The sequence below is a fragment of the Arachis duranensis genome, chromosome 2, assembly GCF_000817695.3.
Source record: "Arachis duranensis cultivar V14167 chromosome 2, aradu.V14167.gnm2.J7QH, whole genome shotgun sequence".
Lineage (NCBI taxonomy): Eukaryota > Viridiplantae > Streptophyta > Magnoliopsida > Fabales > Fabaceae > Arachis > Arachis duranensis.
The window spans coordinates 93,284,626-93,304,370 of record NC_029773.3 but is presented as its reverse complement, the minus strand read 5'-3'; the positions used below and the strand labels follow the sequence as shown (position 1 = coordinate 93,304,370).

Below are 19,745 nucleotides of genomic sequence, written 5' to 3'. Positions count from 1 at the left end.
ACTAAAATAAAAGTAAAATTTGTCTATTAGGAATGGAAGTTATGATAACAGAATAAGCAGATTCTGAGAAGCTGGACACAATGATGGTTTGTGTCTTAATGAAAATGAACCAAATCACACTTCCAGGAAACCGTTATGTTGTTTCAATTTTCATAATATTTCATCATATGCTGATTGTGATGTACGTGATTATACTCTATACTCTTCCTCAATAAAAATGTGTAACATGGGTCAAAATCAAAAAGTGCTTCTTCAAAATTTTATAATACTTTATAAACCAACTTTTTATATATGTTTTGTCATTTCTAGCATTTTCCTTACCTTTCAATATACCTAATCCTCCTGATAAACATTTGATTATATTTTTATTTTTTTAATACATTCGGAATATTCATTAAATACAAATTTTGTATTTTTTTTCTCACGATAATGTCTAACTGATAAATCAATGACTAATTTGTCATTAATTAGAATTTTATTTAAGAATTTATTGTTAGTCAATAAATTATTACATATATATATATATATAAAATAAAATTTGAATATCTAATATTTAGTTAAATAGACTAATAAACTAATAATTAGGCCGATCTAAATTGGTTTACGGTTCTCATATTTTACATTCATCGATTTTCTTTTTCCAACGTTAACAAAACATTAGTTCTTTTTTGGGCTGAAAACAAAAATTTTACTATAATTGCCCAAAAAAGAAACATTCTTATACTTAGCAGAAGAAACATCCATATATATTAACTCGTAGAAATTTTGGATTCACCCAAAAATATTTGGCTGATTTTTGGCTAATATTCTTTTGATTCCCTAACATTGCTCATAACTAATTCGTTATTAATTAAAATTTTATTTAAGAGTTTGCTGTTAAACGAAATTCTATATAGACAAAACAAAATTCAAATATTCAATACTTAGTTAAATGAACTCATAAACTAATAATAATTAGGCCAATCTAAATTGGTTTACGGTTCTCATATTTACATTCATTATTTTTTTTTCCAACATTAACAAAAAAAAAAATTTTGGGCTGAAAAGTGTAAGTTGTTGAAACTTGTAGTTCAATAAAAAAGCAAAAATCTTACTATAATTACCCAAAAAATGTGAAGCCCGAAACGCCATCTCTTCATGTTGCCTAAAAAACCCAATTATCATATCCTTCAAATTATTCATTTAATCCGTCTTTTATTATAATAATAATAAAAAAAAGGTTAAAACAAATACATCCAATAGATTTAATATTTCTTTAATTTTTAGACTATTCCGGTAAAAGAACTCAATCTTATGGTATCCTATCGAAGTATATCAAAATAACAAAACATATCCAAGAAAATAAAACATTAAAACTTCACCAAATAGAATGAGGTGCATCAACCTATCTTCCCAGCATGGAAAAACTGAAAAAGAAAAAAATAAAATAAAATCTTATTATTCTATATTACTAATAACTCGGTAGAATACTTGTCAAAGTCTCAAAGTAGTGATGATGAAAACTTGGTGGATAGAATCTATCTTCTTCATAGAGAATTCTCGAGCTATGATCCTTCAAATTATAAGCCACTAATTTTGTACGATTAATTATTAGAATTGCAAGTATTGAATCTTCCTGTTCGTGTTCATCATTTGGTGGTTGCCTAACAACATCAAATGCATCAACATCAAAAGTACCTGCTTCGAAAGTAGTTAGATCTACATGAAATCTAACAATCCATTCACTGTAATCTTTTTTTAACTCCCAAATACCATAAATTAACTTTAACGGGTCATCATTCTTTTGCACAATCAATATCGAAATACACTTTACTTTGATCATCAACAACATCGTACCAATGTATAGCACCATTGCAGTAAACACCATTCTTACAGAAGTACCGAATATCATTTGGAAAAGTAAGAACATCAACTTTGCTCCAAGAACCCGTGTCTGATGAATAAACATTCATCTTCATCTTATTGGTTGCGAGTTCTACGACTTTAGCGAAAAAGATAATTTTATAGTGAGAAGATTTCCAAGGTTCAAAGACAAGAACTGGATTAGAAAAATTTGGATGAAATTCATAGCCAAATTGGTCTATACGAACACAATGACTGGTTGATGGATTGCTTATATAAAAATAACTTTGTTGGGCCGAACATAGAGAGCTCTCGACAACCGGAGATACTTCGAAGAAGAATCGAGTAAGAGAACATAAGATGAGAAGACACCACATCCAACTCAAAACCTTAAGGTGTCAAGTAAATGAGTCTCTCATCTTATAAACTCCTCACTCTTCCTTGCTTTCTTTGATGTGAGACTAACTTTAACACTTCTCACACTTGCAACACTAACATATCCCAGAGTAGTAGACCATTGCATGATTGAAGAATACGATAGTAAAGTAGTCCATCGAACTCATTATGAACATGGAGGTAGGTGAACCTGTTGTTGCTGTTATTGCTGAATGGGGTTATGCGAGCCTTCTTAAGGATGAGGCAATCCTCTGTTTCTTGGAGTAACATTCCAGTTTCCAGATGCATAAAGTTTGTGATTGTGGCATAGTCCAAGGGTGTGCCGATTACAAAACTGGGACTCGGAGATCAGAGACAACCATTTTTTGCACACGCATTTGTATCGGAGCAAGTCTTTAACCGCCAACCGGAGAAGGATTTCCGTTAGCAAATCCTTGTCTTCCACCACACTATGCATTATTAATGATCACACTCACAATAATGACTGAATCTCAATTATATATATGCAATTGATGGTGAGACTTGATTCATGTAACGAAAAATATGATTAGCCTTGGGATTAGGTCAAATAATACTATTTTATTATATCCAATTCAACTCCAGTTAAACCTTTAACTCTTTAAACTTCTAACTCTATCAGTTTATTGACCGATTCGATTTTTACAATTTTAGACTCAGGACAATTATATAGAAAGAAGCAATAATGTTATAGTATTTATTAGATAAAAAGACATAAGAAAACAACATATCCTTCATAAAATGATATAAACAATAACATTATAAAAAATGAAATGAACTTATCACAATACCTTTGCACGTATTTCGTTTACAGTGTAAATGAGATACAAGAAGACAAATTTTCAACGATCATAAAAGGATGTGTAACCCTTGGCATTCTCCACACACATTTCATATCTTATTCTGTCTCGTTTTTCTCACAAAAACAAGGCAACAATGGCCAGTTACAACGTATACATAGTTGTGTGTTTATCCCAATTGTCGTATGAGATATGGCAACAACTGGGTGATATTTGAATGTGAGAATCCGATACTGTTGCGCACTCAGCGTGTAAGTACGTTGTCGGAGTTGAAGAGTTTGATATTGAACAACATAGGTGGTACAGAAACGAGGGAGGTTGGAAGGGTGGGGTATAGGTTGCTGGCACCCATGGGTAATGGAGTTTTCCAATTTTGACTATTTTGGCTTCTAGGGGACGAGCATGTGCGACTCATGTTTAACATCCATGGGAGGATCATGGCGGAACAGGTGATGGAGCTTTCTGCCGAGGTTGGAGATGTTGGTCATGGTGGTTCTGTACACTCGACCTATGTACAGGACAACCGACCTCTCGCACCACCACCCATTCATGTGGCCATTCCAATAGACGAGGCGAAGGAGGGCAACGAGGAGTCAGACGAAGAATACGTGGCAGATAGTGCTGACAATGATTCTTTTGAAGGGGACGATGAAGAGGAGTTTGTAGTGGAGACGCCCGCCCAGACTGTGGTGCGCCATGTCTTGCTTCCACCTCACCCAATTCCGGTGCTATCGGCATTACCAAGCCACTATTATAGTTTGGATCTGGACTCCATGCATGAGAGGACTCCGTTTTTTGACACGGGAGAAGAGGATTATAACCTAGACGGTGAGGTAGAGTTTCGGGTCGGCCATATGTTCAAATGCCAAGATGCAGTGCTGCAGGGTGTGAAGAACTACAGTATTCGCATTGGATCGATTAAAGTACCATGTGCAGTGCCGTCAAGCTGCGAATGGGAGTCAATGGAGCCTCCGTGTGGCCCTTCGGTAGAACCTCGAATACTGGTAAGTTGAACTGTAATTGTACTTTTGAATACTTCTGTGCAATATATTAAGTAGGTTTGAGATATGGCTGAACCAATACTGTTTTATTGTGTTAGGGAGATTCGGAGGGTTGGTGGAGCACACAGTTGTTTAGCACCCATCATGTCCAAAGACCATCGTCAGTTGGATAGCAGTCTCATCTGCAAGATCATATTGCCGTTGATACAATCCAACCCCTCTGTCAGCATTACCGTGCTGCAAGGTGCGGTCTGAGCGAGCTATCACTTCAAATCCTCCTACAGAAAGATGTGGATGGCGAAGCAGAAGGCAATTGCACAGATCTACGGGAATTGGGAAGAGTCATACAACAAGGTGCCGAAACTGCTTCAGGCACTGCAGAGTTGTTTTCCTGGAACCATTTGTGCTCTACGGGCCGGACCGTACTACGATGAACACCTTTTAGTCCGCGACTATAGCATGTTCGACAAAGCATTTTGGGCTTTTCCATCATGTGTTGAGGCGTTCAAGCATTGCAAGCCGTTTGTTTCCGTCGACGTCACGCATATATATGGTAGATACAGTGGAGTGTTGCTTATTGCGGTGGCACAAGACAGCAACAGCAACATCCTACCTATTGCTTTTGCCATTGTCGAGTCCGAGAGCACCGAATCATGGTCATTCTTCCTTACTAATCTGAGACGCCGTGTCACCTCACAAGACGGCCTGCTGGTTATCTCCGACAGATCGCAGGCCATCAAGGCCACCTTCAGCTCCGATGATAGTGGTTGGCATCCTCTTAGAGCGTTCTATGCTTACTGTATCAGACACATGGCTGTAAATTTCATGGCTCGTTTTAAGTCAGCCAAAGACAAAAGATACCTCATAAACGCTGCTTACAGTCCACACAAGACGGGGTATGAGTAATAAATAAAAAAATTATTTAATAATTATTAAAAAATATTTAAAAGATATATTTTATTACTAGCATGATTTATCGAGACATTCCATCCTCACCCAAATAAGAATAGAGTTCAAGACTTTTATTGAGGCACTAAGATACATTACAATAAGGTAAAGCTTTTCTTTTAAGGCAAACATTAATAAAGTAAGTATTAAACATTTAAACCCTAACCAAAATAAACGAAACGGTGTCGTTTAAACTTAACAGTGTGTTAAAGATGTTGAAGACTTAAAAAAAGGGAAAACAAAAAACCCTAATTCTCAGGCAGGGTGTGGAAGAGGAACTCAGCTTCAAAAACCCTAGAGCAATTCAGGAACGCCAAAAATGGGGGGTAAATGTCCGCACAGGAGCGTCAAGAAAAGGAGATACTCTCACAAAACCGCACGCCGCACCAAATTCCTCATCAAAGATATCCTTTTTTTTAATTTTTTTGTTCGATTTTTATTTCCGAAATTCGATTTTCGTTGTTATTCTTTGACAATTGAAAACGTGATGACATGGTTTACGATCAGCTAAACAAGGCTGATGAAGAGAGACCTTTACCTGTTGATGAAGATTTGCCTGGGATGGGACAGTACTATTGCCTTCACTGCGAGTCTGTAACTAATTCCATTATACTTGCTTTTTTCATGTTGTTTAATGTTTTTCACTTCAAAGTTTGCAACTTTGTTTATTTTATTATCTGGGGTCGAATTGCTAGTAGAACACTTCGCTATCAGATCGATGGGAAAGTGAATAAGAAATTCTTTGTTGTTCATCAATTCACGTTTTACTTGTTTTATATTGTCATGTTTATTTGTTAAGGATGCTGAAGTATAGTTACTCTTTTGATATAATATGCAGTCGGTATTTTTCCAATGTAGCTGTGAGGGATGAGCATTTTAAGACCAAAAAACACAAGAAGCGGTATGATACTTTTGCATGTGTTTTCCTATTCTTTGCATCCTTTGATTTGGGAAGAATCCTATTATTCACTGGTGAAGAATCCCCTTTTGTAGTAATGGTTATGGTGATTAGATTGAATTATTGCTTTTAGGTTTTGTACTACTCTTGCTTTGAAGTGTTCTGTTCTGTTCTGTTCTGTATGAGTGTGTTTAATCAGCTGAATGACTTTGATTAATGCTCACCTACGTTAGTGTATATACTATTACACACACATACACACATAGTTCAGCTTTCCCTATATTGATGACCATGGTATATGCAAAAACAATAATGCTACCAGCTTTCAAACATTCTATAAATTGGTGTGCTTTGAATGATATCGTTTCTGATAGAGTAAACTACAATTTCTATCCATGAAAATTTAGAACGCCAACAAATCTATCTACTAGTAAAAATTGTAGTTTACTCATCTTTTGTGAGTACAAAGTTAGTCTCGTTCATTTAGGTAGATTTGTTAGAGGTGGAAGCTCACATGCACTTGTCTTAATAGTTGAGAACCATTAGATGACAATTTAATCAAATATATTAAATTATCTAACGGTTTCCAGCTATTAACTTCACATGAAGATAACTCTATATGAGTCTCCACCTTTGTCAGCATTTTGAACTATTATTGGTAGGAATGATAGTTTATTCTTTCTGGTGTTGATTGTTTGTGCAGTGTAAAACAAATGATGGGTCCTGCACCTCATACTCAACTTGATGCTGAACTAGCTGCTGGAATGGGAATGCCAGACAATGGACCAAAGTTGATGTCTATGTAACTTATTTTTGGGACAAATTGATTATACAAATTTTGAGCCTTTTGTAATGAGATTGGATGCTAAGTTGATATGTTATGATGCTATAGATGTTATCTTATTTCTACCAATATATTATAATGCTTATTCTCGTTTCTGCATAGGTTGTTATTTTAGCGCGTTGTATTTTCATTGTTAACCACAAAGATGTATCATCCGGAATGTTACCAAAGCGATTTGACTATACTGGCTTTGGTCACATTTGTCCAATAATTTAATATCATTTAACTATTTTTAAATTTTAATAGGTAATTGTTGAAAAATACGAATATTCTTGGATTAATCAAATCATCTTCCCTATATTGCTTGCCCGTGAACGTAAGATTTCATCTTATTTTGTGCAGTGACGAACTGACAATTTATTTGACAATCTTATTCACGATTTTCCTGTAGACGAAGATATAAGCGACATACAAATAAAACGCATAATTGTGTAACCATCAGAAGTATATGTAACTTTGTTGAAAATATAACGCTGATTTAACACTAGTCATGTCAAGTTACGGCAAACACATGCTATTCGTTAATTTCAGTATTTTCAGAATCGTAAGGTATAGTCTCCTTTCGCCACTCGCGAGAATTTCTTATTGTCTTACATTTAATGGCTCGGTCATTGATGTTAAAGGGATCATTCCAATAATCCAATGCATACCGAAAGCATGAGAAACAAAAAAGGATGTACAATCATTCACTCTTCATTCTCTGGTGAAAATTTTCCTACAATTAGTCAAACCGAGATTGTGCCGAGCTAACCCACAGTTAAATATGTCTTGATTATAATACACGTACAAAGTTTTAGACATGTATGCATTGGACATGGATTATTACTGCCAAATTTACAGTTAGATGAGGCAATTATCATCTTATAGTTAATCGCTTCTGTTCCTGCGGTAAGATGACAATATCGGTTTTGTATATCATCCTCTTTCTGCCATGACTTCATCCATAACATTGGAGCATTGTGTCAACGCTCTATTTGCTGGATTACGCGTCTGTTCAAGAGAGAAATTGTAATTCATAGGAAAGAACTATAGACCATAGTGCAAGGAACAAAAAGAAAAGGAAACCACCAAAGGCATAAGCGTAAAGACAGACCAGTTAACAGAGGTAATCATCTTTAGGAAGTGTCATAAAAAAGAAATAGTGAATATACTTGTATCGCTACCCTTTACAGCATCTGGTAACCACTAACCAACAAGCTAGTAATCATGAAGATACAGAAATTGCATCTTCTGAGTCCACCTTTAGCTGAAAAGCAGAGAAGAATAAGAGAAGAAAATTCAGTGCCTAGTAGAAAAACAAAAAATATCGAAAAGACATGGGCTTACTGTCTTTAGATGGTTTTGCAAAGAACTGAGAAGCATCCTTTTGAGCTTGTCGCATTGTTCTACCATGTGACCCTTTCTAGTCAATTCCTCAAGTTGGTATAGTAGGCGCTCGATTGTCGTGTATGGGAACCAAGCAGCAAAGGATCTTTTCCTTCTAATAATATCCGCTGGCCTCTGCAGAAGGTTTACATTAGTCGAAAACGATATCATTAGCATCATGCCATCAAAATTGAGGATAAAATAGTAATTACCAATTAAATTAAGCAATCATAGCGCCTAATCATACAAGTTTGACATACTACCGCTAGTACTTTCCATAAATAACAGAAAAGATTAATTTACCACTGAAGCAAACGATTGTATGCACTCGAGCAAAAGATTAGTAGCTTCTGTATATCGACCATAGCTAACATAAAGCTGAAATAAAGATGCAGGATTTGACTCCCGGCCACTCATACCGGACATCCTTTCCTTTTGTCCCTCCTGTCATAAGTGAAGTGAATATCACAATAAAATCAGAGAAATTTATGAACAGATATTCATGTGGGGATGTTTAGGTAGTTTTGAAAACAGAATTTATGTAGTGCATTTTGCACAACAAGATTTTGATACGAGCAATCAGTGACTACAAATTCAGCTGAGAATATCACCTTGAACAACTGAACCAGCCAAAGGGGCAATTCAATCTGAGGATCTGCACGTAGAAGAGTTTCGGCAACAATAACAGGCAATCTCCCATGAAATTCCTTATATTTTTCCTGCAATTTAGGAGCAGTTCCAAAAGAAAGGTTGAAACATGGAGACAGAAAAATATATTTGAACAGACCACAAGTTTTCAATGTGCATACAAGGTAAATCTTCAGAGTTGCCCAGCAACTACTACCGTCAGTTTGTGGAGTTGTGTGATGTGTAACAGGTGAACCATGGACAACCATCTCAAGCTTAGAAGACGTCACTAACTGGCCATGTTCCCTGAAATCATCCAAAACATGAATAGATTATACAATGCAGAATAAGCAGAAATAAATAAGATACTGTATGTGCCAAAAAAAAGTGCCAAAAAAAGGATGGTTAGGTTATCTTACTCAACCCAAGTAGATTCTACTTTATCAAGACAGCATCTCAATGAAATAGCAGATAAAACTCTTTCCAATTCCCTAAAACAGAAACCAATGTTACATATATAAGTATAGCAATACACACAAAAAATTGAATATGGGTTTTTCAAGGTTTAAAACATCGTATAAAGAAAGTCATGAGTTTCAATCTTGAATATACATGGATGATATAAAGAGTTAATATTTGCTCCTCTCATTTGACATCCTCCCTTTACTCGCAAAAAAAAAAAAACAAAATAAAATAAAATGCAACTTAAGTGCGTATGTCCACCTCTTCAGTGCTGAACCCTTGAAAAATCTGAGAAGGATCGTGAAGGCCATATCATACAAATTATTGTTGACAAGAAGTTCAGCCAAATCTGATAGGGCTCCATCTTTGCCTAAAGAAAAACGAAAAGGGGAAACATCGTTCAAATTGATATCTAACAAAAACAAACAGTATTGAAACCTCATATTATTAGGCAAACCTTACAATGATCATATGCTTCACATAAAGCTAAAGAATGAGAAAGTATACTAACCAGAAAATGTCCACTTGACATTTACCAGCGATAGCTTATACTCTGCTGAAGTTAGCACAAACTCATTCTCGAGTTTTTCAACATCAATACAAGACTGCCACCTTTCAGGCTCAGCATCATTATCAGCTGCTGCAGCAAAGTTAGAAAATGATATCACTAAAACTGCAAGCAACACTGGAAACAATATTTAGTTTTTTACAAGAAAGCATTAATACAGAAGTTAATAAGTAGGAGTTTAGATGAAGAAAGGAAACTGAAGTAAAGAAAAAACAAAAACAAAACACTAAAAAAGAAAAGCTACCCAACAACTCAATGAGGTTATCAGGAATGACCCCACATATTTCATTCAGCTAGAAATATGAAACAAGTGATGAATTCAAACTAGCACCACAACTTTGGTTGTAAAGCTACTTACAATGATCTTCAGGTATTCTTTTAGCTTTCTTACTTGGGTAATGTTCACCAAGAAGAGAACTTCCATTAGCTGGTGGATCAATCCAGGCATATGCAGGATGAACAAGGTGTAGTGAATTGATAGCAGCGGAGAGTGCATTCAGCCTCTCTTGCAACATCAATGAACTGCCTTGGTAATCTTTTGAAGCAGCTTCAGTTCTCAAACGAGTTGAATACATATACATGTAATTTGCTGCTCGTCGCCAATTATGCTGATGCATTTGAAATGCATAGAGCAACTTGTACAAGTTTGGCTTTGCAGAAATATCTGATCGTTCAGCCTGCATATTACACAGTAAACATTCTATGGATGGAAGAGAACTGCAAAATTTACATCATTCAATCTGCCCGATCAAAGCATACCTTCCAAGCAAGCTCTTGCTCTACCTTTTCCACTAGCCCAATAAGGGGAAGTTTATTGCTACAAAGAATCTGTGAAGAGCAAAAACGAAAAAGATTGGGCGAAGATTCTAAAGAGAATATGCAAAACAGAAAGTATAAACATTACAATGCACAAAAGCTTTCTCATGTTAGGCAGAGGCTTGTTTCAGAGTGCATCTTCAATAATATGATCTAAGGCTTCACTAAAAGTAAATAATTAAACAAACCTATATCTACCTGTGAGGATATGGCCAAAAAAATATTGTTCTAAAATGGAAAATTCCACATCTATCTCGGTGTATCTTCTGCATCATCTTAAGTTCTTTAGGTAAACAAATAGAAGCCAATTAACAAAGGAAAAGCAGAAAATTCACAGTTCATCCGAATTCCAACCTTTATAGCACCTTGTTCGTAAAGAACAATTATGAAACGCCTCAAGCAGATGTATTTGCTCTCCTCATCTGGATTTGAAACTATTGCACAATAAGCATCATAATAGCGACCAAGGTCTAATGCAAATATGAAGACATTCGCCCATAGTCGGCCCCTTGTGGTTGTAATGGATCCATTAACCGGGTTATTCTCATCTTTCATAGCTTCATCAACTTGTTCAAGTGCAGCAAGAGCAAACTGGCAAGCACCTTCACTAATACTATATCGTTCAAATAACTGCATAGCCCATTGATAGTATTGAAGCTTCCAAGCAGCCGTTGATGCACAACCACCTGCATAGAAAGCATACGAATTGATAAGAAAAAAATAGTTCTAAGATTATCTGCTTGATGAAGACCTTTGGAATTTAGAGATAAAGATACTCACTAAAACCAAGATACGGAATTCCGACATCTTCAGACAAACTCTGCAAAGCCTCGGATGCACCATTTCCAGATGAAGATCTGAATTAAAACACCAACAAATAGCATCAGGACACAATTTTAAGCAACCAAAAGCATATATGCAGAGGACTTCAATACTACTATCAATGGAGACTGATTGCTCCAAATGCTGAATTTTCCTCAAAGGTGCTTCAGATATTTAAAATGAAGGTGCATACATGTTCATATCTTCCCCCTTAAGCCAAAGAAGTTATTACTCCTTGCTCTCCTTAAAATTTGAGGACTGAATTTTCCCAAACATATAGTTGATTTTAAATATATATGATTACCATATTTGTCAAAGAAAAAAAAAAAAGGGGGAAGTTGTAGTCACTTCTATAGTATCGGATGTCATAAAAGTTTCCAATACCATTTCATTTTATGAAAAATAAGAAAATCATTTTATGCAAGTCTGGATCATCCAAATAATAGAAACAAATATTTCAAATGTGAACTATTGCACCTGAAGAAACAGCGAATGGCATCAAAAACCTTGTTGTCCTTCTGTGTTGTATGCAATCCACACTGCACCTGTGCAAGGAGGCAGCATCCTAGAAGATGTTGGCGTATGCACCATCCACCATCAGATTCTTGAATACTTTGGGATGTCTTCTCCTTTAGAAGATGTGCTTCCGCCATCATGAGCAATTGCTGTTGAAATATATGAAATTGAAATATAGTATTCCTTCAGTAAAGATACTAAAAGGGTACAAAAAACTAATAAAATATAAAGGATGAGATTTTGATGAGCCCCTTTTTTATTTAAAAAAAAAAGAAGAAAAGGTTACAATTTTTAACAGATCTTTAAAAGAATTAAAATCTAATTCATGATATTTAGATGTAATATTTAAAATATATTTTATAGTTTAATCATGTTACCAAAAAGGAAAATTTAGAAACTAAAAATGTTACCTCTAAATATCCCTTTTAAGAGGTTTTACTTTAAAAACTAAAAAATTAAAATAAATAATAAAAAAGGGCTAGATGTTCCAAAAATAAAATAAAATGAATTTCTTAATAGCACAACAAAGTCAAAATAATGTCCATTCTAAGAAGAAAACCAGGCAAGTAAATGACCTCAGCAGCCTCATACTGGCCATGCTTGAAAAGGATAAATGCAAGATCAATTGAACGACTCAGGAAATTAGATGATCCACCAGACTGGCCCCATATGATCCAACTGATAAAGTCTCTCATCCTGTTAACAAAGCTCTGCATATTTGGAAATCTTTTTAAAAGGTGGCCATGGTCTGTTGATGAACTTCTAACATTTAGCAGCAATATAAAAGCCAATGTAAAGTCGCGTCTACCAAGCTTCTCATTCCATAATTGTTTCCCCGTGTTGCAATCTGCATCATGACCAAACTTATTAACACACAATATCAGCAGTATATAAAGTCTCACTTGTTTTGTGATATTTCATCTCACAAGTCAGGAAAGGGACACTAGTCTAGATATTATTGATTTCACAATGAAAGCATGCTTTTGGGAAGTCAATTTAAAAAAGTTTCAATTTCTATTTCTTCTCATTTTGGGAGTGGGGGTGATCTTGTGAGTCTGTCACCTTAAGGATGAGTAATTCATGTCAACCTTAATATATTGGCATGTGTAATGATTAAAGATTTAAAAATTAAAAATAAATCGAACCTATATGTAATGATGAAAGTTTAGAATTGAAGTCCTCAGTTGTAGCTGGTGCAGATGGTGTGATGGCAAAGAAGTTGATGATTAGCCATTCAAAAATAATTTCTTGAAGCATTGGAACTATCTCAAGTTGTATTTTGGTGATATCATCATGTGACAAGTGGACCTGTATTATATAAAGTTAAGATGAAACCAAAGTTGTAGTAACAATTCACTAAAAAATACAAACTAAATTCTTTGCAGAATTAAAACTAGATGTAAACATGGTACATGACCTTGGCTGCCCAGGTACTCCACAAATATTACAATTGAAAAACTGCTATATTATGTAATTACGTAACTGTTTCAATTAACTGATTTTACAATAAGAAAATCAATGTCTACACATGGAAAACTCACCTGACCACCGATGTCCACCAGATAACTTAAAAATAGAAGGAAATCCCAGGCAGATTCAAACATCACTTTCGAAATCTGATAAGTAGTATGCACTATAATGGAGGAGTTTATATTTGATGACACTTCAGTATCAAAATTTTGTATTATTTTCTGTGGAACCAAAAATTTCAAGAAACCCTGAATTACATTTAAAATTCTGCTCCATGCAGAAGCCTTTCTGTACAAGCTTTGAAGAGATAAGAACATTTCAGCAGAAAGTTTTCTCAAGCTTTTGTGATCTATAAGCTCCTTCTCATTGGGCCCTGATATACAAGATCCAGTTTCCAGAATCTTCACTATACAGTGAACAATGTCTTCAGATGAAATCACTGGTGCAGTTAAAACTGATTCATAAAAAATAGAGGATGCAGTTTTGCCCAACTGTTGGCTGAAACTCATAACACATCTAAGTAATTCGACCAGAATTTCACATTCAAGATCATCATCAAGTAAATCCACAAGGCCTGTGAGCTCACCAACTTCATCTGAAGACCCTACATGTTATGGAAAAAGCTCAACATTTTTTCAAGGAAAGCATACGAAAACAATGTACAGAATAATATAAGAAAGTACCATTTAAAAAAAAAAACTATTTTTAATACAAGAATTCTGAAAGAGAGAAGATAGATTAGAGACTAGAGGTATCCATAATTATTAGTTACCTTCTACAATCCGCTCAATATCTTCCAAAGACCGAAAAATTGAAACCGAACTTTTTCTGATTAAACCAACAGCATCAGTTGAAGAATCAACAAGCAAGCCATATATTGCATTGTTCTTGCACCAATTGTGGAAATAGCGGGTCAGAAAACATTTCCAAGAATGCAGTATGGACAGCTTTTCAGAACCAACCTACAATAGTATCAATCTTGTCAGTTTACCATAACATGCTCTTCTCAAAACTAAAGAAAGGATAAATACCAAAAGAGAGATTAAATAGATACAAGAATGATGACCTCATGTTCAATGAGTGACAGAACCTCCTGTTTTAGTCCATCAGCAGTTAATGCTTGTAAGTCAGATTCAGGCAAATGCCTGCTATATTCAGCAAGTGTTGCATGCAAAGCAGCATTATGATGCACCCCAGGAAGAAGCAGTTTGCGCAGGAATATAGAAGATATAAATGGCACAACATCCTCCTGTATAAAAGAAATAATTAAGTCATCCTCTTCAAAATCATGGATAATAACCCCAAAAAAAAAACGTGAAAGCACCAAGTGCTATCTTGAACATACGAGAACTCCTAGCATGATAGCAAACAACACTTACATGTTACATTAGAACCTTGACTTCCTGAAAACTAAAAGGACCCGAGAAAAATTAAAGATGATCTAACCTAATACCTTTGAAGATGAAAATATTGAACATGCAATTTGCAAGATTTCATCTGCTTGATGTTCTGAACTTTGAAACAGCTGATCAGCAACAACTTCTTCTTGTAAAGCATAAGAAAATGCTTCTACCCTGACAAGACATAGGATAACAATTAAGCAAGAAGAACCACTTCACCCTCATTAATATCCAGGCTAGATTTATATAAAGTAAGAGTCAAGACCACTATCAAATACCAATTGGCAAAAGTGTAGCTAATATCATATTTTACACAAACTGCTTTCTTTCATAAAATACAGATACAACTGGAGAGATAATACCAAGTTTATACTATAACTAATATAAAAATTTATCAGCTGAACAGCTTGGCATGAACAAAGAGAATGTTACTTACTCCTCAACGTTTGTTGTTAACATGTGTGAAACCAATTCATCATCTTTCAATATCCATATCTTATCCAGTGTTATTTTAACGTCAAGGCATTGTCCCTGCACAAAACTAAAGCAGTCTCACATCCAGAGCAAGGGGTAAAAAAACGTCATCCAATCAAGCAGCTTAAGTCCAGTGGATTACCTCCTCCAAGGTGATATTTTGCACTGAAGGATCCATAGAAAAAACATTTCTCTCCCCAAAATTATATCGGATACTATGTAAAGAAATCATCTCCAACTCTTCATCCTTCACAATCCCAAAAAAACCAGTTACAAAAGGAAGCAATACAAGATAGCATATTAGAGTATAATATTGATATTTACATCAACAAAGTAGCTGATACTGCAAATGATGTTACAATCTTTTAAATGAAACTCCATTTTTTTTTCCACAACTCCAGGTATGAAACAAATCCTTCAGACATCAATCTGTATTTAAGACAATATGCATTGTATAAACATTAAACAATATTTGCCGAATGCAACCAAAGTTCATAATGGAAGAATCATTTAATCTTAACTGGGAAAAGAGAGGGGGGGGGCACAAAAGATATGGAGCAACAAAGAAAAAAGAGCAACAGAAAACAGAATGTCTTCAGTTACATACCAAACCGTGTTTGTATAAAATTGACAGAGGAATTGTACTTGAATCAGGGTCAAATTGACCCACCCATAACCTTCGAAAGGTAGCACCTACATAACAAAGTCAGTGAAGAGCAAATCTGTCATTTTGAGCATACAAGTAAACACAAGAATGCGGTAGTGCATGATACTAAAGAAAGGCAATGATCAATTGTATGCGATATATTGCACAAATGAGATGATGCTTACCATTTCCAATCCCCACATCCAAGGCGTAACATAAATATGAAAAGCATACAAGTTGGAGCTAGATTTGATATACAGTAAATACCTGTTACGGTATGATTAAAGACCCTGCTATGAGATGAAAGATCCCAAATTCGTAATGTCCCATCTGAATGAAGCACAAACACAAACCTTTTCCCATGTAACTCAGATATTTCCATGTCCTGTACAGCACCCACCATTTTACCCCTGGAAGACATGTTTAACAAATACATTACAGTTCAGGACATGGGAGCAGGGAGGGGAATAAACTGAAATTCCAAAAGAAAACTAACATAAGTGATATTATATATAGTATTTTGCCTATTTATTATTAGAATTTAAAACAATAATACCGTGACATCAAACCCCACAAACGGCTGACTCCAGCTTCATCTCTCAGCTCATGCACAAAACCTTTAAAGGAAAACATATTCATCACAAACCATTAGGAAATGATAAATCAATAGCAGGCAAATTTCAAATAGAGAAATTTCACATTATCAAAGCCATGCTTATGTTGCAACATAGTTGAAACCATCTCTATTCCCTAATCCACCAACAAACAACACACAACCAGCCCACGCAAACTGAAAGTTGCACCAAAATGCAGCCTCAAGTTCTTGGAGAAATTTGAGAATTACACAAGTATGGTTTACTATGAAAGGTCAGAGAAAAGGGAAGAAGCATAGTAGCATACACACAGTAACATACACATGGTAACAGTAACTGGAGATCAAGTTGCCAAGCCAAGTTAATCATACCAGGAGCACTTGTGTCAATCACGCCAAGGCGGAAACAGCACACAGAACCATCACTTCTGCCAACAACAACACACCCAGCCGTTGCAGTAACAGCAGTTATCGGCACATGATTAGAAACATAATCGCACACATTAAGCTCGAAAAGATCCTCTGCTGGGAAGAGGGCACTCGATGCATAAGCCGAAACATTCCGAATTTTCAAAAGATAGGCCACCCCAGTCACAGTCAACACATATAACAAGTAAGGAAACCTAGAATTCCTACTAATCTGCATCCAAAAGAAAGAAAAACACAACTACCAAATTAAATTACAGGTAAATAGAGAATTTGAATAAGCTTATAAAAAAAACACATTCAACATAGAAGAATTAGAAAATGAAGAAGCTCTCTAGATGCTTCTCCTATCACGCAGATGCGGAGACTAATTATGTTCACATTATGCTTTCTTTACATAATCCAAAAGCTCATTCAGGCGAAATAAACATAACAAGTGCAGTGAATAGTTTAAGCAACCTCATTTTTGCAGACGAATGCAAATGGACAAAGCTGGTAAGGGAATATGAATCTGAGACCGGCTTTGGGTAATTCCTTCGAAGCATTGAGCTCAAGAAGCTCAAGAGCATGAGGCTGCAACTTGTGGATTCTCCTGTGTACATTATGAGATCGACAATGAGACAGAATCCTTTTAACTAACTCTAACCAATTGCTAACAAACTCTATAGCTACCCTAACTAACTCTAACCAATGCTAACAAGCTCAGAAACTACCCTAACTAACTGAGATTAATTAATGCAAATGCGTAAATTGCAGAACCTTTTTTTCTCCACGAAGAACGTTGGTACTACTTGTTACTGAAATTATCTAACTTTGAAATGCAAATAGCAAAATTGAAAGAGATATCGAACCAAATTAGATAAGCTGAAGGATCTTCGAGGACGAAGCAGGAAGCGCGGTCGTCAACGGTGGGAGGAGCAATTGTGGTGGCGTTGGTGCCGTCGACGGCGCTGGGGATGTTGGAGGAGGAAGAAGGGACGGAGAGTTCGATCCACCGAAAGACGTCGGTTCCGATGATGGGGACTTCCTTGCCGGCGAGAGTGGAATCAGTTCCCATTTTGAAATTCGAAGCTAAGAAGCAAAAACCCTTAAAAAAAGAAGGGTTTTTTCTCAGTGTAGGGTTCTACTAAGCTAAGCTGCAGGAAGAACAGTACAATAGAGTTGGCGCTCAGAAAGAAAAACATTAAAAACCACCAATAAAGAATAAATTAACTTTTTTATCCATACTAATTATCATATATTGTCAATGTAAAAAAAAAAATTATAATATATTTGGGCTATACTACACATTTTACATTGTGATATTCAAGTATTTTTTTATCTAAATTTTATTCAAGTAGGTCTAATACTAACAAAAATTACTCTCATTAAAAGAGCATCATTACACGTGCTTTATCTCCCCGCTTCTTCTTCTTTCAAATACATGAGTCATCTTCTTCTTCTTTCAAATTCACATATACTTCCTCCTCCTTCGCGCACGCAGATTCTTATTCTGGTTCTCCTCCTCCTTCTCCAGGTGTTTCGAATTTGATTTTATATAATGGATTATGTTTCGTTCATTAAGTACTATACAATTGTTTCACCATGAGTACGTGTTCGGTTCATTATGCAGAAAGGTGTTTGAATTTGATTTTATATAATGGATTATGTTTCGTTCATTCAGTACTATACAATTGTTTCACCATGAATATACCGAAAGCTATTCGAATTTGAATTTATATAATGGATAATGTTACATTCATTTAGTACTATACAATTGTTTCACCATAATAACATGTTCGATCTGCTCTGCACAATTTAAAACTCTTACTCCTCACCTACTGCATCTTAAGAACACAAAGAAGAAGACTAAACTAGCATGCGAATAAGAAGAAGCGCGAGGGAGAAGAGAAGAAGAAGAGAATAAGCGTGAGGAATGAAGAAAATAGTAAAAACTCATGATTTAAAGTTGCTTGGATGAACTTGAATGCCAAAATTGTTCGGATGTGGAGACTCTAATTAATTATATATTATCATATTAATATTAGTAAAATAACTAATTTTTAAATTCACCTATTAAAGAAAACACATAAAATATGAGTCTAATTAGATAATTGTATAAAAAATTAAACCATTATTATCTTGATAGTTTGTTACGTGGATCATGGCATAAAATATGAAATAGATATATTAGAGCATCTCTAATGCTAATTTCAATTTTGTTTTATTTTTTTGAGTCCTATACAATGATACATAAATATTTGTAGGACTATTTGTTATAATAATGATTTAAAATTAAAAGTAAAAATAATTTTCCTAATATTTAGTTTTAATTCAATTAAAATTTTATATTATTTTTAATTATTTTATTCACATAATTATATGAGTGGTAAAATTTTATTGATTCTCCATAAAAGTGATATCGGTTTCATTCATTAATCAAATCTAATACAAATTTTAATTCTAAATCAATTCATTTTTTAAAAGTATCAAAAGTAATACTCTAAAAATACACCATTGGAAATGATCTTATTACTACAAGAGGTGAAAGCATTCACCAGACTTTGGAGTTTGGAGTAACATAGTGCTACTTTGAACCAATCAAAATTCATGATACTTTTAAACACAATGACCAATCACCAATGTATGGACCCTCCACATAATAACGGATAACACTGTCCCATTTTGCTCTGTCATTTTCTCATCCCTTTACTTCTTTTACATTTTGTCCCACTCTTGTCCACAACTCTTCCCACATTTAGATCCTTGTCTGATTCTCACAATTCTTATATATTATATGCATCTTTAATGTCATGCATGTTTGTGCCACAATTA

General features: G+C 35.0%; 2 protein-coding genes across 6 annotated transcripts; one reads left to right on the top strand and one right to left on the bottom strand.

Annotated features, from left to right (window-relative positions):
• The first annotated feature begins 5,205 nt into the window (after positions 1-5,205).
• Positions 5,206-6,846, top strand: LOC107476284 (uncharacterized). Its single transcript, XM_016096085.3, has 4 exons — positions 5,206-5,409; positions 5,490-5,595; positions 5,844-5,906; positions 6,607-6,846. The coding sequence occupies exons 1-4, from the start codon at positions 5,325-5,327 to the stop codon at positions 6,707-6,709; spliced, it is 357 nt and encodes a 118-aa protein (XP_015951571.1). The 5' UTR covers positions 5,206-5,324; the 3' UTR covers positions 6,710-6,846.
• An 824-nt stretch (positions 6,847-7,670) lies between these two features.
• Positions 7,671-18,089, bottom strand: LOC107476283 (nuclear pore complex protein NUP160). Of its 5 annotated transcripts, XR_001589656.3 has the most exons (28): positions 17,783-18,089; positions 17,391-17,523; positions 16,878-17,145; positions 16,470-16,530; positions 16,181-16,323; positions 15,875-15,960; positions 15,410-15,514; positions 15,230-15,324; positions 14,847-14,967; positions 14,460-14,642; positions 14,166-14,355; positions 13,465-13,997; positions 13,069-13,231; positions 12,499-12,770; positions 11,885-12,072; positions 11,366-11,442; positions 10,940-11,271; positions 10,529-10,597; positions 10,128-10,446; positions 9,713-9,841; positions 9,463-9,571; positions 9,159-9,230; positions 8,922-9,045; positions 8,724-8,831; positions 8,416-8,556; positions 8,074-8,247; positions 7,841-7,993; positions 7,671-7,737 (listed from the first exon to the last, which is right to left on the bottom strand). XR_001589656.3 is itself a non-coding variant. In XM_016096079.3 (27 exons), the coding sequence occupies exons 1-27, from the start codon at positions 17,986-17,988 to the stop codon at positions 7,952-7,954; spliced, it is 4,443 nt and encodes a 1,480-aa protein (XP_015951565.1). In that variant the 5' UTR covers positions 17,989-18,089; the 3' UTR covers positions 7,784-7,951. The 5 variants fall into 5 exon arrangements, 4 of the variants coding, with proteins under 4 accessions (XP_015951565.1, XP_015951567.1, XP_015951569.1 ...); XM_016096079.3 differs by lacking the exon at positions 7,671-7,737 and having other exon boundaries at positions 7,784-7,993; XM_016096081.3 differs by lacking the exon at positions 7,671-7,737 and having other exon boundaries at positions 7,784-7,993; positions 9,713-9,838.
• Between the last annotated feature and the right edge of the window lie 1,656 nt (positions 18,090-19,745).

What these genes read in the sequence shown, in the direction of transcription:
- LOC107476284 (XM_016096085.3), top strand. Translation starts at nt 5,325, where the DNA reads ATGGGGGGTAAATGTCCGCACAGGAGCGTCAAGAAAAGGAGATACTCT. An exon ending in TACTATTGCCTTCACTGCGA is followed by an intron (nt 5,596 to 5,843) that starts GTCTGTAACTAA and finishes TATAATATGCAG; the next exon opens with TCGGTATTTTTCCAATGTAG. An exon ending in ACCAAAAAACACAAGAAGCG is followed by an intron (nt 5,907 to 6,606) that starts GTATGATACTTT and finishes TTGTTTGTGCAG; the next exon opens with TGTAAAACAAATGATGGGTC.
- LOC107476283 (XM_016096079.3), bottom strand. Translation starts at nt 17,988, where the DNA reads ATGGGAACTGATTCCACTCTCGCCGGCAAGGAAGTCCCCATCATCGGA. An exon ending in TGGTGGACATCGGTGGTCAG is followed by an intron (nt 13,232 to 13,464) that starts GTGAGTTTTCCA and finishes TATATAATACAG; the next exon opens with GTCCACTTGTCACATGATGA. An exon ending in GTAGAATCTACTTGGGTTGA is followed by an intron (nt 9,046 to 9,158) that starts GTAAGATAACCT and finishes GGATGATTTCAG; the next exon opens with GGAACATGGCCAGTTAGTGA.